Genomic DNA, 21,566 nt, shown 5'->3' with positions numbered 1-21,566 from the left:
AGATTTTGAAGTGGGAAGTTTTGTATGAAATGGCATAGATGGGATAATTAAATACTAAGCAAAAGTTATGTTGGACTGAATTAGCAACTTTAAATATTTTACAGGATAAAGCATTTCATTAACATCAAGCTTACAGTTACTATTCATTACAATCAGTCAACCCTATCACAAGTTATCATCTGGAAGCCAATATATGACCAATGACTATTGAGTGACAGTGACCTTTGTAGTTGACCTTTTGACGCCAAACTCATTCAAACTCTGTATTACTTCGTAAGCGAAAATTTCATGCAAATCCATTAATCCTCTCTGGAGTTATCATTGAGAAACTAAAATTTGACTATAAAAGACTATTTTCAGTAAGTTACCTTTGTAGTTGACCTTTTGACCCAAAACATAATTCCACTCTGTATTACTTCATCAGTTAACATTGTATAGAGTTTCAACCATTTTAGCTTCAGCGACCATTGTAGTTGACCTTTTAACCCCAAACTCAATTCCAATCAGTATTACCTCATAACCTAACATTGTAATAAGTTTCACTCCTATCCATCCATCCTTACTCAAGTTATTGTCTGGAAACCAACATCTGGATAGACCGACGGAGACACTATAGTCCCCTCCGATTTCACCGTAAGGGGACTATTAATGGGGAATTTGAACTTTCACCTTTGGTAAGAAAGACAATTATATATCAGAAGAACAAACAATCTGAACTTTATATGAAAGATGCAACACCCATTGTTTTATAAAATATACCTGGAAGTGAAGGTCACAGTGACCTAATTAGTCTGCAGTGTACATTTCTGTAGGATATTACCAGTAGCTGTTAATAACATAAAGTTAAGACACTATTTTATCTTGACTATGAATAGACTTCTGTTCCTAAAACCATATCTCACATTTATAAAAGAGGCAACAATTAAAAGTTTTAAGTAGTCATTAATTAAAAACAAATGTAGACAAATTATTTCAGATGTTATTTTATGTAAAATTATTATTTTGATAGAACAGAAGTACATCCCATGATAAATTAGAACGCATATTCACAGCCATAGCTTCATGATAGAACATTACAATGTACATATAAATATATGTAACAAAATTCATAACAATATCGGAGTAAGATATAAACACAGCATGAGTAACCAACCTTGTGACAGTATATAACCAGTACACATGTGTAATATACTCTTGACAATTTTTACAAATCAAAACCAGACATTCCAAAATTATATCTTCTCTCCTTCAGAGACAGACAATTACTTTATAATGGATTAAGAATAATACAAGAAACCATATTAGATATTGAAATGTTTCAGTAAGGTACAATTTAAATGACTTTTAAATCAGATTTTTGTCCTGGCAGTAATTAATATTGAAAATATCAAAATGACATGGTTATCATAACAACAAACCACAGATATAACAAGAAGTCCAAGGGGCCTGCATTGCTCACCTATTTCAGCTTTTCAGTTACTTAACAAAGAATTTCAAATATGACAATTTATGAAATAATTTCCCTATTGGGTCCCAGTCTGGTGGTAAACAGAAGTCACTTTCACCATTCATGAATGATATCCTTGTATGGAAAAGGATTTTGAAGAACTTACATTTCTACTCATCTCTGTTGTCAGATTCCTGGTGGATACAAAATAAGGTTCCTTTCAACAACACAGAGAATGAAAACATGCTGCCATTGTGACTGAATACTTCTGGCATGCTTCAAACCAAATTCGGACAGAATCGAGGCATTCCCACGAAAGAAGGATGTTACGTAATTTCCTTTGTTTTCACTATTTGGCCCTGTCCCAGAGGGCCGAGATCCACCATTTACACAAAACTGATTTCCCTTCACCCAAGTATGCTCCAGACCAAATTAGGCTAGAATCATAATATTTCTACAGAAGAAAAAGGAGTTTAAAGAGTTTTCTCTATTTCCCCAATTGGGTCCCCGCCCATCTCACCCCCACAGATCCGAGACCCACTGTTCATACAGATGATTTCCATTCAGTCATGCACCAAAATGGGGCAATATCCAACTTTTTCTAATGAAGAAGGATTTAAAAATAAAAATTTGCTCTAATTCTCCTATTGAGCTCCACCCCTCTTGCCCCTATGAGGCTGAGATCTAACATTTATACAAGATAGATTCCCTTCGAACCAAGTGAGCTGAAATCATAATGTTATTAAGACATATCACCTATTGATAGTCACTCCCTCTTAACTCCTCAAATCAGAACTTTGATCCTGACATGACATACTTACATTCCACAATAAATAATTTTATATCAACAATATTAACGTAACAGCACTGTAAAACAAAACTAAAAGGCCTGTTAGTATATATCACTAATGTAGTTATAGATGTTTTTGTTGAAATTAAAAAACCACTTAGTAAGACTTAGTAGTCTACTACTGTCCTCTCATCCAATACACTTCAAGCCGGTCAATAGTGTCAATATTAGTGTCCTTGCGTCCATACACTACAAACATTTTTACTCCCATTCACTGACCTACTTCAATAAAGAACCTAGTAAATTGCACTTTCAGATATATATAGATATTATGAAAACAAAGGCTAGAATCAATAAAGAAATTTAGCTAATAAAGTTAGAAATAAAAACAACGTATATCCTATTATCAGGGGTTATCACACATACCATGGGAACTGTTTATCACAACTTAAAATATATTTGACACTTAAAAAGCTATAAATAAACCAGCTATATATCATACCTGTAAATCTGTAATCCTAAAATTCTCTCGTAAGACAATAGGGTACCACTACAGCAGTACCCATTTTTAACAATGCCAAGCTAATTACCTCCCCTGCCATGATGTGATAAATAAATGCTTCCTTTTTGTACGGTTATACCTCTAACAAGTCAGGCTTCATTGTGAAGGTTTGAAAAGTAACCTAAGGGTACTTTCTCAGTTTGTTTTGTTTGTTGATATTTCTGTTTTATGATATAATTGATGTTGTACTGACCACGGCTCCTTTAAAACCAACATGATTATTTTGAACTATTTTGCTAATGCTTGTAATGAAAGCAATGAGTTACACAGCGACGCCTTTCATCATGAAATATCTCCTTAGCTTTTCTTTGCCTTATTTCCGCTTGAGTGTGAAGATTTGGAAGCCCTACCAGTGACGGTCACAGGTGAGGATTTCTTTTTCACTGACGACTTTGGAATGTTCTTTTCAGAGGCAGTGACATTCATTGTTTTTGATGAGGTTGTTTCTGGATTAGAATCCTTAGTTTCAACAGCTTCTGAATGCTCCGATGTGTTCCCCTCTAATTTTTCGGTCTTTTTTTCACCTTCATCCTTGAGACTTTGAGATTTTGCTTTCAGGATTTTGGCATTCTCATCAATTTTGGCATGTTCCGTTTTCACAATCTGTTGTAGCTCTTCCTATGCAATCAAAATTTTTTTTTCCTTATATAGTTAGTTTCTACACAACAACAAATTTTCTGTATAATTAAACACTTTTCTGGTATAAAGAAATAAAGAGATGGTATATATCTATATATTTATGTGTTGTGTTAGGACTTATCTTTGTTCGAACAAATCTCTGCTTCATTAGTTTCACAGATAAATATAGGCTGTGAAATTGTTTAAGAAAAACTGAAACAAATTCCCTGGATTACTGGTGTATTCTGACATTTACTTTAATATCTGACAATGTAATGGACATATTTAATCCCACAGTACCTGAATTTAAGTCTTGTCAAATGACAGGGATAAGTGTGTTTTTCAATATATTCATGAAAAACAAAGATCAAGTGGTTTAAAAAAAATCTTTAATCACAGATCGAGTGGTAAAAAGATCTTTCATCACAGGTCATGTGGTAAAAAAAATCTTTAGGTCACAGATTATATGGCTAAAAAGATCTTAAATCACAGATCATGTGATTAAAAAGATCTTTTATCACGGATCATGTGGTTAGAAATATCTTTAATCACAGATCAAGTGGTTGAAATATCTTTAATCACAGATCAAGTGGTTGAAATATCTTTAATCACAGATCAAGTGGTTGAAATATCTTTAATCACAGATCATGTGGTTAAAAAGATCTTTAATTCATCATTATTCCATTAAAAGCGATTATATTATAACTCAATAATATCCTAACCCCAGTAAGCTTATTCATTGTAACATATCTACACTATAGCTACCACTTGTTTGCTTTACTGACATACCTTCCATCCAAGCTTCTCTGCCATGAGAAGACAACCATCATCACAAGTTCCCTGCCAAAACACATCTCTGAAAACACAAAAAAAAATAAAGTTTAAACGAAATTTAAACAGTCTCCATGCAAACATTAGTGTCCTATAACTTTAAACTGTGGCATGAACCAATCAGATTAAAGCCATTTCAGTTTGATGGACTGACAGAATGATAGACTCCTGGTGAATGCTCTTGGTTCTCACCAATTCAATTTCTTGAATCTTCAATAAATCTCAGTAGTGCTCCAGTCACATTAACCTAAAGGACTTATAAATCTCATTAGTGCTCCAGTCACATTAACCTAAAGGACTTATAAATCTCAGCAGTGCTCCAGTCACATTAACCTAAAGGACTTGTCAAAATAGTCTGATTATCCAATCATTATTGATAGTCATTGCTACAAGTAAAGCAGTTTGGAAGACTGCATAGAGGGGAACTGAAATTGATCACCAATGTACCTTCTCATAAAATTTCCATCTTTGCTATCAATATTGTTCTTCACTGTATTTTTCATCATCTAAATCACGGTCAATGTCTTTATTTGCTCTGTAATTGTATTTTATCTTACTTCCTTGTCATCGTTTTTATCTAACATCCCTGTCATCGTCTTTATCTAACATCCCTGTCAATGTCTTTATCTAACATCCCTGTCAACGTCTTTATCTAACATCCCTGTCAACATCTTTATCTAACATCCCTGTCTTTGTCTTTATCTAACATCCCTGTCTTTGTCTTTATCTAACCTCCCTGTCAACGTCTTTATCTAACATCCCTGTCATCGTCTTTATCTAACATCCCTGTCTTTGTCTTTATCTAACATCCCTGTCTTTGTCTTTATCTAACATCCCTGTCTTTGTCTTTATCTAACCTCCCTGTCAACGTCTTTATCTAACATCCCTGTCATCGTCTTTATCTAACATCCCTGTCTTTGTCTTTATCTAACATCCCTGTCTTTGTCTTTATCTAACCTCCCTGTCAACGTCTTTATCTAACATCCCTGTCATAGTCTTTATCTAACATTCCTCTCATCGTCTTTACCTAACATCCCTGTCATCGTCTTTATCTTACTTCCCTGTCACTGTCTTTATGTAACATCCTTGTCATTGTCTTTATCTAACATCCCTGTCTTTGTCTTTATCTAACATCCCTGTCTTTGTCTTTATCTAACATCCCTGTCAACGTCTTTATCTAACATCCCTGTCAACGTCTTTATCTAACATCCCTGTCTTAGTCTTTATCTAACATCCCTGTCTTTGTCTTATCTAACATCCCTGTCTTTGTCTTTATCTAACATCCCTGTCATCTAACATCCCTGTCTTTGTCTTTATCTAACCTCCCTGTCAACGTCTTTATCTAACATCCCTGTCATAGTCTTTATCTAACATTCCTCTCATCGTCTTTACCTAACATCCCTGTCATCGTCTTTATCTAACATCGTCTTTATCTAACATCCCTGTCTTTGTCTTTATCTAACATCCCTGTCTTTGTCTTTATCTAACATCCCTGTCAACGTCTTTATCTAACATCCCTGTCATCATCCCTGTCTTTATCTAACATCCCTGTCTTTGTCTTTATCTAACCTCCCTGTCAACGTCTTTATCTAACATCCCTGTCTTTATCTAACATCCCTGTCTTTGTCTTTATCTAACATCCCTGTCTTTGTCTTTACTCCCTGTCAACGTCTTTATCTAACATCCCTGTCTTCTTTATCTAACATCCCTGTCATTGTCTATTATCTTACTTATCTAACATCCCTGTCATCTTGTCTTTATCTAACATCCCTGTCTTTGTCTTTATCTAACATCCCTGTCTTAGTATTAATCTAACATACCTGTCTTTGTCTTTATCTAACATCCCTGTCTTTGTCTTTATCTAACCTCCCTGTCAACATCTTTATCTAACATCCCTGTCTTTGTCTTTATCTAACATCCCTGTCTCTTTATCTAACATCCCTGTCTTCTTTATCTAACATCCCTGTCTTTGTCTTTATCTAACATCCCTGTCTTCCCTGTCTTTGTCTTTATCTAACATCCCTGTCAACGTCTTTATCTAACATCCCTGTCATAGTCTTTATCTAACATTCCTCTCATCGTCTTTACCTAACTTCCCTGTCATCGTCTTTATCTAACATCCCTGTCATCGTCTTTATCTTACTTCCCTGTCACTGTCTTTATGTAACATCCTTGTCATTGTCTTTATCTAACATCCCTGTTATCGTCTTTATCTAACATCCCTGTTATCGTCTTTATCTAACATCCCTGTCATCGTCTTTATCTAAATTTCAAATCAATATCTTTACCTTACTTACCTATAGTTATCTTCATCATCAAACTTGAAACCTCCCCCAAACATCAGCATGGTGATTGGATTGCTTTGCTGTATTATCAAAGAAGACAATTTTTTCTGTTCAGTAATTTTACAAAGAAAATAATGTGCAACTTTAACTTCTGTTAAAATGTACATAATCTTTCACAAATATATTGAATTATTTCAGTAATAATGAAATTACATGTATACTTGTATCATGGTGAAACACCAGTATAAGTTAATATCATATTAACAAGGTGGGTTTATCATTATTCTTACATGAGTAATCCTGAAATATTTCATCAGAGTTTACAAATATATATTGATCTATTCTATCAGGTTACCATACTAGTTAAATCAGAGAATTATTCAAATTTGATCATTTTTTGCACACAAAACATTGTTGAATTGTGATGATTTATTTCTATTATTGGAGTCAAACAGGTGACTCCCTAGTTAATACTTATAACACTGAGGTGACTCACTTTAGTGTATTCTTACAATACAGAGACTTATGAAGGGTGCTGTATATGTGTTTTATGAGAGAGTAATGTGTACATGTTTTGTTTAGCCCAATAATATAAAATGAAAAATCTTGTTTCATTGCCAATGTGATAGGCAATGAGACAGTGTTTCAAACAGGTGTTCTAAACTATCACTGTCTGTGTTTCAGTCACAAAGGTGTCGTAAATATAATGAAACAAATGAAGTGTCTGTGTCTGGATTAAATCTCTCAAAATATATATATAAATCTTACCCCTGCTCCAGTCTTCTCTAAGTTTATATACATCCTCGGAGTATTATGTTGTGTTCTGAATAGGGAGACAATATATATAAATATAAGGTTGGTACAGAAGATATCACAAGGTTGACAAGAAAGGAAGGAAGGTTGAAGAGTTGGTACAGAAGATATCACAAGGTTGACAAGAAAGGAAGGAAGGTTGAAGAGTTGGTACAGAAGATATCACAAGGTTGACAAGAAAGGAAGGAAGGTTGAAGAGTTGGTACAGAAGATATCACAAGGTTGACAAGAAAGGAAGGAAGGTTGAAGAGTTGGTACAGAAGATATCACAAGGTTGACAAGAAAGGTAGGAAGGTTGAAGAGTTGGTACAGAAGATATCACAAGGTTGACAAGAAAGGAAGGAAGGTTGAAGAGTTGGTACAGAAGATATCACAAGGTTGACAAGAAAGGAAGGAAGGTTGAAGAGTTGGTACAGAAGATATCACAAGGTTGACAAGAAAGGAAGGAAGGTTGAAGAGTTGGTACAGAAGATATCACAAGGTTGACAAGAAAGGAAGGAAGGTTGAAGAGTTGGTACAGAAGATATCACAAGGTTGACAAGAAAGGAAGGAAGGTTGAAGAGTTGGTACAGAAGATATCACAAGGTTGACAAGAAAGGAAGGAAGGTTGAAGAGTAAGATACAAATGTTGACAAGAAAGGTGAGGCAAAGTAGAAAGTTAGGTACTGACAAGAATAGTGAGAAAAAACAGAGAGATAGAGAGTTCATAATGACTGGTATGACTGTATGTTAAGAAGAAGGATAAGAGGAGAGGGCTCCCTACGTGATTTAATCAATAAGGTAAGAAAGCAGATTAATGTAAGTCCACCATAATGCTGTGTCCATTTTAGCCAGATGAGGTTACTTTAATGTTTATGGTTTAAACATTGCACTACTTGTGTTAAAAATGCATGACAGGTAGCAGTAATTATAATATACATGTATATATTGATAAGCACCTTTTTACCAGTACAAATTACCTAGGTATACAAACTAAACCTTAAATTTCCATAACTTGAACATCTTTCTTTTCTTTCATAGTGCAAAATACTTATAGTATATTAAAAGTATAGACGAGCATACCTGTTAGGAAGGGCTGCAAATGGATGCACCACTAAAGATGTACCCATAATTAGCAGTAGGTCACAATCCTTAAAATCCTAAAGGACAAAAGTAAACATTTAACATATTGTCTGTCACAATCCTTAAAGTCCTAAAGGACAAAAGTAAACATTTACCATATTGTCTGTCACAATCCTTAAAATCCTAAAGGACAAATGCAAACATTTACCATATTGTCTGTCACAATCCTTAAAATCCTAAAGGACAAAAGCAAACATTTAACATATTGTCTGTCACAATCCTTAAAATCCTAAAGGACAAAAGCAAACATTTAACATATTGTCTGTCACAATCCTTAAAGTCCTAAAGGACAAAAGTAAACATTTACCATATGACAAAATCTGTCACAATCCTTAAAGTCCTAAAGGACAAAAGTAAACATTTACCATATTGTCTGTCACAATCCTTAAAATCCTAAAGGACAAAAGCAAACATTTAACATATTGTCTGTCACAATCCTTAAAGTCCTAAAGGACAAAAGTAAACATTTACCATATCGTCTGTCACAATCCTTAAAGTCCTAAAGGACAAAAGTAAACATTTACCATATTGTCTGTCACAATCCTTAAAATCCTAAAGGACAAAAGCAAACATTTAACATACTGTCTGTCACAATCCTTAAAGTCCTAAAGGACAAAAGTAAACATTTACCATATCGTCTGTCACAATCCTTAAAGTCCTAAAGGACAAAAGTAAACATTTACCATATTGTCTGTCACAATCCTTAAAATCCTAAAGGACAAAAGCAAACATTTAACATATTGTCTGTCACAATCCTTAAAGTCCTAAAGGACAAAAGTAAACATTTACCATATTGTCTGTCACAATCCTTAAAGTCCTAAAGGACAAAAGTAAACATTTACCATATTGTCTGTCACAATCTTTAAAATCCTAAAGGACAAAAGTAAACATTTACCATATCGTCTGTCACAATCCTTAAAATCCAAAAGGACAAAAGTAAACATTTACCATATCATCTGCCAAACTTTCAAGCTGTTCTGTATCAATATTGATACCATCACTTATTTGAAAGAAAGTAAAATGATCAAAAACCTTGTGATTTAACAACATCTTAACAACAAACAACTTTACCGGCACAGCAAACCTTTTACCGTGTGTATAAGTTCTCCAAATCTTTTAGGAAGGGGCTCTCCAAAGAACACAATATCTGAAAGGATAGTCGGTGACTTTAATATTTCATTCTATATGTCATGTGAAACAAGTTTGTCATTATGTATGTCATATATGTCATTATGTATGTCATTAAATATGTCATGTCATTATGTATGTCATTAAATATGTCATGTCATTATGTTTGTCATTATGCACATCATTATGTTTGTCATTATATATGTCATTATGTTTGTCATTATGTACATCATTATGTTTGTCATTATATATGTCATTATGTATGTCATTATGTTTGTCATTATATATGTCATTAAATATGTCATGTCATTATGTTTGTTATTATGTTTGTCATTATGTATGTCATTATGTTTGTCATTAAATATGTCATTAAATATGTCATGTCATAATGTATGTCATTATGTTTTTCATTATATATTGTCATTATGTATGTCATTATGTATGTCATTATGTTTGTCATTATATATGTCATTAAATATGTCATGTCATAATGTATGTCATTATGTTTGTCATTATATATGTCATTATGTATGTTATTATGTTTGTCATTATGTACATCATTATATTTGTCATTATATATGTCATTATGTATGTCATTATGTTTGTCATTATATATGTCATTATGTTTGTCATTATATATGTCATTATGTATGTCATTATGTTTGTCATTATGTACATCATTATGTTTGTCATTATATGTATCATTATGTTTGTCATTATGTATGTCATTATGTTTGTCATTATATATGTCATTATGTATGTCATTATGTATGTCATTATGTTTGTCATTATATATGTCATTATATATGTCATTATGTATGTCATTATGTTTGTCATTATGTACATCATTGTTTGACATTTTATGTCATTATGTACATCATTATGTTTGTCATTATATATGTCATTATGTACATCATTATGTTTGTCATTATATATGTCATTATGTTTGTCATTATGTATGTCATTATGTTTGTCATTATATATGTCATTATGTATGTCATTATGTTTGTCATTATATATGTCATTATGTATGTCATTATGTTTGTCATTATATATGTCATTATATTTGTCATTATGTATCTTTATCAATTATGAACAATTTATTATTTACACACATATCCTAATTATAGTCAAATGAAAATAAGATAAGTTTCTGAAAACTACTTACCAGGTTTGACAATGTTGTCTTCACAATCTGGTTCAGTACACTTAGGTACTTCTCCAGCAAATACTTTTTCTGAAATCAACAGAAAACAGATATCTTACAAATCAATTTTTTGCTCAGGTACAGAGGAAACGGAACTTATACAAATGCTTGGAAACCATATCATCATCCTCAGATTGATGTCAGTTGCTAACACAACATATCCATTGTTCTTAACTTAACTTTCCCTGGTATACTGGTATATTGCTGACAAAGATAACTTGGATAAGATAAGTACTTTATACAGGAGGTAATATTTGCAAGGGTATATCAAGACATCAAGATTTTACACAAACCAGTTTAAATATGTTTTCATCCTAAGCTCAATTTTTCTAATTAAGAGAAGACTCTTCTCATCAATTCTTACAATCATTTTTTTACTGAGGATGTTGATTGGACAGAAATTAAATTCAAATATTTGTCTGATTCAATATCTGAACATTCACTTTCATGAATATTTCAAATTTTATGACATTTCTCAAGAAGTATTGTACAACCATTATCATAGAGAACAGAACAGCATATAATATGACCTGTTTTACTAGTGTAAATCTATATGTATCAAGTAAGGAGAAAAAGTCAATTTCTAGATACATTTGTCAATCTCCTTCACCATGTTTATCTCCTCAGTTTTAGCCAACAAACTAATCAGAATGGAAAAGACCTTCAAAGTAACAAGAATTGCTTGAAAAAATCCTTTCTAACGATCCTCTAAACATAGATTTTTTACAACAGTGGAAAAGATTATTCAAATACCATTATCCTGTTTAGATACCACCAATTGAATGAATATTAGAAAGTTCAAATATTTGGTGACATCTCCAGTTTAGACAGATTGAACATACCTTCTATAAAATCTTTACTGTATTCTTTTTCACAAATAAGGCAGTGAGCTGTGCGGAAACTTCCATGAGCCTCGACCAGTTTCTCTGCCGGGAGCCCAGCTTGACTTTCAAGGGTGTCGATGTTCTTGAAACATAAAGAATAAAACCTAGGAATCCTAAAATGATGACATAACATTAATTATACAAGGATATAGAGGTGATGAAACAACACATTTCTTTATAAGATGTATAACTAGGTAAATACCATTTGTTCATACCGTCCATTTTAAACCAGTATCAAACAATCAATAATGACAATTGGTACACAGCTGTTACACTAATCTGTCTAGTTTATTGCTGCCTTATAGTCTACAGTCCAGGTAATATAAAGATATATCAGGTCTTACCTGGTATAATGGTGTAACAACAGGTCTTACCTGGTATACTGGTGTAACAACAGGACTTACCTGGGTATAATGGTGTAACAACAGGCCTTACCTGGTATATTGGTGTAACAACATGTCTTACCTGGTATACTGGTGTAACAACAGGTCTTACCTGGGTATAATGGTGTAACAATAGGCCTTACCTGGTATACTGGTGTAACAACAGGTCTTACCTGGGTATAATGGTGTAACAATAGGCCTTACCTGGTATACTGGTGTAACAACAGGTCTTACCTGGGTATAATGGTGTAACAACAGGCCTAACCTAGTATACTGGTGTAACAACAGGTCTTACCTGGGTATAATGGTGTAACAACAGGACTTACCCGGGTATAATGGTGTAACAACAGGCCTAACCCGGGTATACTGGTGTAACAACAGGTCTTACCTGGGTATAATGGTGTAACAACAGGCCTAACCTGGGTATAATGGTGTAACAACAGGCCTTACCTGGGTATAATGGTGTAACAACAGGTCTTACCTGGGTATAATGGTGTAACAACAGGCCTAACCTGGGTATAATGGTGTAACAACAGGCCTTACCTGGGTATAATGGTGTAACAACAGGACTTACCTGGGTATAATGGTGTAACAACAGGCCTAACCTGGGTATAATGGTGTAACAACAGGCCTAACCCGGGTATACTGGTGTAACAACAGGCCTAACCTGGGTATAATGGTGTAACAACAGGCCTTACCTGGGTATAATGGTGTAACAACAGGCCTAACCCGGGTATACTGGTGTAACAACAGGCCTAACCTGGGTATAATGGTGTAACAACAGGACTTACCTGGGTATAATGGTGTAACAACAGGACTTACCTGGGTATAATGGTGTAACAACAGGACTTACCTGGGTATAATGGTGTAACAACACCACCTTACCTGGGTATAATGGTGTAACAACAGGTCTTACCTGGGTATAATGGTGTAACAACAGGACTTACCTGGGTATAATGGTGTAACAACAGGTCTTACCTGGGTATAATGGTGTAACAACAGGACTTACCCGGGTATAATGGTGTAACAACAGGCCTAACCCGGGTATACTGGTGTAACAACAGGTCTTACCTGGGTATAATGGTGTAACAACAGGCCTTACCTGGGTATAATGGTGTAACAACAGGCCTTACCTGAGTATAATGGTGTAACAACAGGTCTTACCTGGGTATAATGGTGTAACAACAGGCCTAACCTGGTATACTGGTGTAACAACAGGACTTACCTGGGTATAATGGTGTAACAACAGGACTTACCTGGGTATAATGGTGTAACAACAGGCCTAACCTGGGTATAATGGTGTAACAACAGGCCTAACCCGGGTATACTGGTGTAACAAAAGGCCTAACCTGGGTATAATGGTGTAACAACAGGCCTTACCTGGGTATAATGGTGTAACAACAGGCCTAACCCGGGTATACTGGTGTAACAACAGGCCTAACCTGGGTATAATGGTGTAACAACAGGACTTACCTGGGTATAATGGTGTAACAACAGGACTTACCTGGGTATAATGGTGTAACAACAGGACTTACCTGGGTATAATGGTGTAACAACACCACCTTACCTGGGTATAATGGTGTAACAACAGGTCTTACCTGGGTATAATGGTGTAACAACAGGACTTACCCGGGTATAATGGTGTAACTGGGTCTAATGGTGTAACAACAGGTCTTACCTGGGTATAATGGTGTAACAACAGGTCTTACCTGGGTATAATGGTGTAACAACAGGACTTACCTGGGTATAATGGTGTAACAGTGGGCCTTACCTGGGTATAATGGTGTAACAACAGGCCTAACCCGGGTATAATGGTGTAACAACAGGTCTTACCTGGGTATAATGGTGTAACAACAGGCCTTACCTGGGTATAATGGTGTAACAACAGGCCTTACCTGGGTATAATGGTGTAACAACAGGTCTTACCTGGGTATAATGGTGTAACAACAGGACTTACCTGGGTATAATGGTGTAACAGTGGGCCTTACCTGGGTATAATGGTGTAACAACAGGCCTTACCTGGGTATAATGGTGTAATAACAGGCCTTACCTGGGTATAATGGTGTAACAACAGGTCTTACCTGGGTATAATGGTGTCACAACAGGACTTACCTGGGTATAATGGTGTAACAACAGGTCTTACCTGGGTATAATGGTGTAACAACAGGTCTTACCTGGGTATAATGGTGTAACAACAGGTCTTACCTGGGTATAATGGTGTAACAACAGGCCTAACCTGGGTATAATGGTGTAACAACAGGTCTTACCTGGGTATAATGGTGTAACAACAGGCCTAACCTGGGTATACTGGTGTAACAACAGGACTTACCTGGGTATAATGGTGTAACAACAGGTCTTACCTGGGTATAATGGTGTAACAACAGGACTTACCTGGGTATAATGGTGTAACAACAGGTCTTACCTGGGTATAATGGTGTAACAACAGGACTTACCTGGGTATAATGGTGTAACAACAGGTCTTACCTGGGTATAATGGTGTAACAACAGGCCTTACCTGGGTATAATGGTGTAACAACACCACCTTACCTGGGTATAATGGTGTAACAACAGGACTTACCTGGGTATACTGGTGTAACAACAGGCCTTACCTGGGTATAATGGTGTAACAACAGGCCTAACCTGGGTATAATGGTGTAACAACAGGTCTTACCTGGGTATAATGGTGTAACAACAGGACTTACCTGGGTATAATGGTGTAACAACAGGTCTTACCTGGGTATAATGGTGTAACAACAGGACTTACCTGGGTATAATGGTGTAACAACAGGACTTACCTGGGTATAATGGTGTAACAACAGGTCTTACCTGGGTATAATGGTGTAACAACAGGCCTTACCTGGGTATAATGGTGTAACAACACCACCTTACCTGGGTATAATGGTGTAACAACAGGACTTACCTGGGTATACTGGTGTAACAACAGGCCTTACCTGGGTATAATGGTGTAACAACAGGCCTAACCTGGGTATAATGGTGTAACAACAGGTCTTACCTGGGTATAATGGTGTAACAACAGGACTTACCTGGGTATAATGGTGTAACAACAGGCCTAACCTGGGTATAATGGTGTAACAACAGGTCTTACCTGGGTATAATGGTGTAACAACAGGTCTTACCTGGGTATAATGGTGTAACAACAGGACTTACCTGGGTATAATGGTGTAACAACAGGTCTTACCTGGGTATAATGGTGTAACAACAGGACTTACCTGGGTATAATGGTGTAACAACACCACCTTACCTGGGTATAATGGTGTAACAACAGGCCTAACCTGGGTATAATGGTGTAACAACAGGACTTACCTGGGTATAATGGTGTAACAACAGGCCTTACCTGGGTATAATGGTGTAACAACAGGCCTAACCTGGGTATAATGGTGTAACAACAGGCCTAACCTGGTATAATGGTGTAACAACAGGACTTACCTGGGTATAATGGTGTAACAGCGGGCCTTACCTGGGTATAATGGTGTAACAACAGGTCTTACCTGGGTATAATGGTGTAACAACAGGCCTTACCTGGGTATAATGGTGTAACAACAGGCCTAACCTGGGTATAATGGTGTAACAACAGGTCTTACCTGGGTATAATGGTGTAACAACAGGACTTACCTGGGTATAATGGTGTAACAACAGGCTTTACCTGGGTATAATGGTGTAATAACAGGCCTTACCTGGGTATAATGGTGTAACAACAGGTCTTACCTGGGTATAATGATGTCACAACAGGACTTACCTGGGTATAATGGTGTAACAACAGGACTTACCTGGGTATAATGGTGTAACAACAGGACTTACCTGGTATAATGGTGTAACAACAGGTCTTACCTGGGTATAATGGTGTAACAACAGGACTTACCTGGGTATAATGGTGTAACAACACCACCTTACTTAGGTATAATGGTGTAACAACACCACCTTACCTGGGTATAATGGTGTAACAACATCACCTTACCTGGGTATAATGGTGTAACAACAGGTCTTACCTGGGTATAATGGTGTAACAACAGGCCTTACCTGGGTATAATGGTGTAACAACACCACCTTACCTGGGTATAATGGTGTAACAACAGGTCTTACCTGGGTATAATGGTGTAACAACAGGTCTTACCTGGGTATAATGGTGTAACAACAGGACTTACCTGGGTATAATGGTGTAACAACACCACCTTACCTGGGTATAATGGTGTAACAACAGGCCTTACTTGGGTATAATGGTGTAACAGCGGGTCTTACCTGGGTATAATGGTGTAACAACAGGCCTAACCTGGTATAATGATGTAACAACAGACCTTACCTGGGTATAATGGTGTAACAACACCACCTTACCTAGGTATAATGGTGTAACAACAGGACTTACCTAGGTATAATGGTGCTGGGTATAATGGTGTAACAACAGGTCTTACCTGGGTATAATGGTGTAACAGCGGGCCTTACCTGGGTATAATGGTGTAACAACAGGACTTACCTGGGTATAATGGTGTAACAACAGGACTTACCTGGGTATAATGGTGTAACAACAGGTCTTACCTGGGTATAATGGTGTAACAACAGGTCTTACCTGGGTATAATGGTGTAACAACAGGTCTTACCTGGGTATAATGGTGTAACAACAGGACTTACCTGGGTATAATGGTGTAACAACAGGCCTTACCTGGGTATAATGGTGTAACAACAGGACTTACCTGGGTATAATGGTGTAACAACAGGACTTACCTGGGTATAATGGTGTAACAACAGGACTTACCTGGGTATAATGGTGTAACAACAGGTCTTACCTGGGTATAATGGTGTAACAACAGGTCTTACCTGGGTATAATGGTGTAACAACAGGACTTACCTGGGTATAATGGTGTAACAACAGGACTTACCTGGGTATAATGGTGTAACAACAGGACTTACCTGGGTATAACGGTGTAACAACAGGACTTACCTGGGTATAACGGTGTAACAACAGGACTTACCTGGGTATAATGGTGTAACAACAGGACTTACCTGGGTATAATGGTGTAACAACAGGACTTACCTGGGTATAATGGTGTAACAACAGGACTTACCTGGGTATAACGGTGTAACAACAGGACTTACCTGGGTATAATGACGTAGTAACAGGCCTTTGTCAGCGAGCAACTTAATGAAGTAATGACAAGGAGTTGGCTATAAAATACAAAGCCAATGACACATACATTATCATTACTGAATAAGGAAATAAAACAATCAAATCAAGTTCAAACCACATTCCCTACATCAATACATTCTAGCCATGAAAATATAGATCTTATCATTTTTTGAAGTATTTTGCATATTCAGTAAGGGAATAGATTCTTACAGCTTCTCAATAAATTAAAAAGTTATTGTTAGATTTATTAACATACTGTCCTAAGTGATTTTTATAAGAATCAAATCATGGAAATTATTTGTGATATTGAAAGTTAACCTTATAAGTGAAGAGTTAAACATTCAGGATGTGATTTGAATTCTAACCTGGGTTTTTATCTCCCAACAGTTACAAGTAAGTGGGACTGGACACTGAAGGTGGTAGGACGATATTTCAGATTTTTATACAAGTGGGATCAGTTGTCCAGTTTACTTATCATTAATGGTCAGGTTTTATATAACAGAGCCAATTATAAAGACCCTCATGATGCACTTTGATTTGGGAGGAATATTTCATACCTTGAACACACCTGGCCACAGCTCTTTGGCAAGAAGGAAAAATGGCTCTGGATTTTTCTGAATCAAACAAAAAAAGAACAGTTTACTAAAAAATTTAATTATCATCTTTTGATCTCTTGTATTCAAAACAGATACATTATTTCAGAATCTCGGGTAAGATTTGATACAGGACATGAGACACTCGGTCACAAACATGTTGCTCATCCACAGGTACTAAATAGCAGCCACTGCATTGACTCATTTTGGAGTATATACCATGCCTAACACTAAGGTGACTCACCTAAATACACACAATTGTGACTTACCCAAAAATACCCTATGTCAAACACAGCCTGCGGATGAGGAAGGTTGTACTTCTGTAAGTTGTCATAAAGACCTGTTTTTGGAGATCGGAAGTCTGGAATACCCGCAGCTACAATTGACCAAAAAATCACAGCTAAGCAAGACATGTCGTAAACATCTAATACTTGTAACAAACTAAATAAGTCGTAACTTTCTCATTTCCAAATCTAAGTGTGTAACACTTTAACAATTTGTAAATCTATCATCTCATCTCACCAACAGTATACAAATACAGGTACATATTATCAGGTGATATTTTGTAGCCCCTATTAGAATCCTGATACCATCTGCTGTTTATGCTGCAATGAGCCAATGTATCAGTTCCATCTAAAGTCTCATAGTAGGCTTATTATGTGTCAATAAGCTGGAGAGGGGGAAGGGGGTAATATATCAGTTCTGTCTGACATCTGGGAATGGTCTTATTACAAGACAATAAGCCAAGAGGGCAAATATATCAATTCTGTCAAAAGTCCCTCAGTGGCTTTACTACACGACAATAAGCCCAAATGGCCAATATATCAATTCCATCTTCATTCTCAAGGTGGGCTTATTACAGAACAAATTATTATTAATTGACAATAAGCCCTGGAGCCAATATATAAGTTCTTGAATGGGCTTTTTGTGTTATAGAACAATTGGTCAATATATAAATTCCATGTAAATCTTTTCAATCTTTTCCACTAAAAATGTTTCTATATTCCTAAACAATTCTTAATAAAGTGTTTAGTTTTTAAGACAATGTGACACCAAGGATATAAATAAAGAATGAAACAAGATACATTAGTCCAGAAATAATGTACATTACACTACATTGTTTATTATCTAATGGAGGTACTAACCAAAGGTGATAATGGGAGTTATTGTAAACATACGATGTTGGTACAGGTTTGGACAAGATGCATCGTAAACTGGAAAAGTTAGGAAGTAATTAATTAACAGCTCCCTACACAGGTAAGTACTGTCATACATACATGTTGAAATACCAGCTCCAGCCATAGTGATAATCTTTTTACACTTTCCACTTTTGATGTAGTTGACAACACCATCCATGTCTAGGGTTTCTAGCACCTGTTCTGGGGTGGGACCTATTCCCAGAGACAGTTTCATCATATCCATCAGCCATTCTCGTCCTGGAAAAGCAATACACGACATCTCCAACAAGGCAATCAAGGGGCTTTATAACATCTTTAATTTGCTGATAGCTGTCCTCTTTTTCCATGCATTTATATAAAAAAATATTGTTATACGGTACATAATTCATTTAAGATTTGACAGAATATTTAAAACTTATTCTTTTCTTTTATGATTTTTTTTTCATCCAAACAAAGTACACAAATACATTTAAGGTAATTTCAATGTAATTTACTGCACAAGTCTAAATTGATCTGGAAGACATCCTCACAGCTTTGTATACAATAATGTAATTTTAATGGGAGATAACTCCTACAATCTCAAACTAGATATGAAATGACATAGGGATAAGCATTTTAACATTACCCTCAGGTCTACTATCTTGTGCTGAGAAATGAATGTCTTCTTGATCTCAAATTATCGTTAAATGTATTGATAAAATATTCAGCAAAGTTACATGTTTCCATTTCACCATTAATTAAATCAAATTAAGATTGACAAATGCTATCTCCATCCACATAGGATTGACCAATGCTATCTCCATCCACTTAGGATTGACCAATGATATCTCCGTCCACATAGGATTGACCAACATTATTCCTTCCACAAAATATGAAATACAGTTGAACCTGGTTATCTCCAACTCAGCGTTACCATGGGCAAATTGTGAGATAACTATGTTTTTGATTTGAGTGAGTTTGAATGTTTTGTGTAGAGTTAGGCAGTAACCAACAAAATAGAACTAAATGGAGTCTTTGAGTTATACGAACTATAGATAACAAGGATAATCTGTAAACAGTGGCTTAAAGCAATGACAAAAGAATGGGTTCTGATACACAGTATAATGGGTAAAATCAGGTAATAATAGCTGTACTTACGTTCTTGAACTTCCTGAAAATAATTTTAAAAATACAGTCATGTAATGTAGTAAATGAGGTTGATTTAAAGAACAATATAACAGAAGAGGAAACAGGAAAATCCAAGATATACTAGTATGTTAAAAGGTTAAATATAATGTCAAGTTTTTCATTTTAAATTGGTTGATTTGTGACTTTTCATCCCTTAAACCAACAGATCACTGAGACCTTGTGAAATGACAGATAATTTGGATTTTCATGTTGATATTTATGTACTTACAAAAAAAATTCAACCAGAAATGAAAACATACCTGCTCCGATTCTTCTGGACAATCTTTGTCTTTCTCTTGTTTTTCTTCCACTTCAGTTGGCTCTAAGAAGAAATGGTGTAACATTATAATTATCATCAATAGTTGTATTCTATAGATACTAAATCATTTCACATAAAGTGACCAAATCCATCAAATTGATCTGCCTAACTTACATCACAAGAAACAAATTACATCAGTAATTTATCATAAAGGCTTGTTCTGTTCCAGTTTCTAATGCCAAACATTAAGGTGTTGTTATCCTGTAAACTATGAAATTTAGCCTTCCATTCTGTATGATACTGATGAGATTCTTTCGAGTATAAATCATTGATGTGTTTTCTAATTACAGAGGTATTTAACATGAACATTACAATTCAGACAAGACAGGTGACCTATTTTAAACAGCTGCAACACTAATGCATGGCTCTATAAGCTATAGCAGATTCAGCGTGTTAAGCAGTCCATTGAGAATCCTGAATTTTCCTGATAATGCAAATAATTTTGAAATATCAAATCAACTTATACCAAAGTTTGTGTTGGTGAAATCATTCATTCCAACAACAGACAAATACTTAGTGATGATGAGTACATTTAAGGTAAACTGTGTGAATTAAAACCTTGTTACGTCCTTTGTTCATTGCCACCATTTTCAAAATCATAACTTTAAATACATAGAGAGCCTCTGGAAAAGTAAACATTTCCTTCGGGAGTGATCATTTTGGTGGCTAGTACCTTGACCACAATAACCATACTAATAAATTTGCCCTCAGATTTCCGCGATTATAAAATGATCGTTGCCTTAGCACTCTCTGAGAATTCTGTACTGTTGTTTCCATACACTTTTAAAACTTATCTTATATTCCAATCAAATTATTGAAAATTCTCATTCTGTAATACTCATAAAATGTATGTAATGTTAGCAATTGTCATGATTTAACCCATATTATAAATATATGGGAAGTTAAACATAATGTATGAATATAAATGGGAAGTAGTACCTGAAATGGGAAGTAATAATTGAAATGGGAAGTAGTACCTGAAATGGGAAGTAGTAATTGAAATGGGAAGTTGTAACTGATATGAGAAATTTTAACTGATATGAGAAATTTTTACTGATATGGGAAGCTAAACATGAAATGGGAACTCATACCTGTATGG

At 35.4% G+C, this 21,566-nt stretch overlaps 1 protein-coding gene across 1 annotated transcript in view; it reads right to left on the bottom strand.

The window, feature by feature from the left end:
• Positions 1-967: 967 nt before the first annotated feature.
• The window catches only part of LOC132543523 (NAD-dependent protein deacetylase sirtuin-2-like), a 29,694-nt gene continuing 9,095 nt past the window's right edge, over positions 968-21,566 (bottom strand). The window contains exons 2-15 of the mRNA XM_060207036.1: positions 20,409-20,470; positions 20,119-20,131; positions 19,081-19,239; positions 18,073-18,179; positions 17,768-17,824; positions 17,180-17,248; positions 11,646-11,769; positions 10,765-10,833; positions 9,560-9,615; positions 8,409-8,485; positions 7,302-7,356; positions 6,546-6,613; positions 4,207-4,273; positions 968-3,417 (exon numbers count right to left, since the gene is read on the bottom strand). Of these exons, the coding sequence (XP_060063019.1) occupies positions 3,097-3,417; positions 4,207-4,273; positions 6,546-6,613; positions 7,302-7,356; positions 8,409-8,485; positions 9,560-9,615; positions 10,765-10,833; positions 11,646-11,769; positions 17,180-17,248; positions 17,768-17,824; positions 18,073-18,179; positions 19,081-19,239; positions 20,119-20,131; positions 20,409-20,470 (1,304 nt within the window). The 3' untranslated portion in view covers positions 968-3,096. The remainder of the gene's footprint in view (positions 3,418-4,206; positions 4,274-6,545; positions 6,614-7,301; positions 7,357-8,408; positions 8,486-9,559; positions 9,616-10,764; positions 10,834-11,645; positions 11,770-17,179; positions 17,249-17,767; positions 17,825-18,072; positions 18,180-19,080; positions 19,240-20,118; positions 20,132-20,408; positions 20,471-21,566) is intronic.

Source organism: Ylistrum balloti, unplaced genomic scaffold, assembly GCF_031769215.1.
Source record: "Ylistrum balloti isolate Yb309-2 unplaced genomic scaffold, AGI_CSIRO_Ybal_v1 Utg369758, whole genome shotgun sequence".
NCBI lineage: Eukaryota > Metazoa > Mollusca > Bivalvia > Pectinida > Pectinidae > Ylistrum > Ylistrum balloti.
This window is presented reverse-complemented; position numbering and strand designations above follow the sequence as displayed.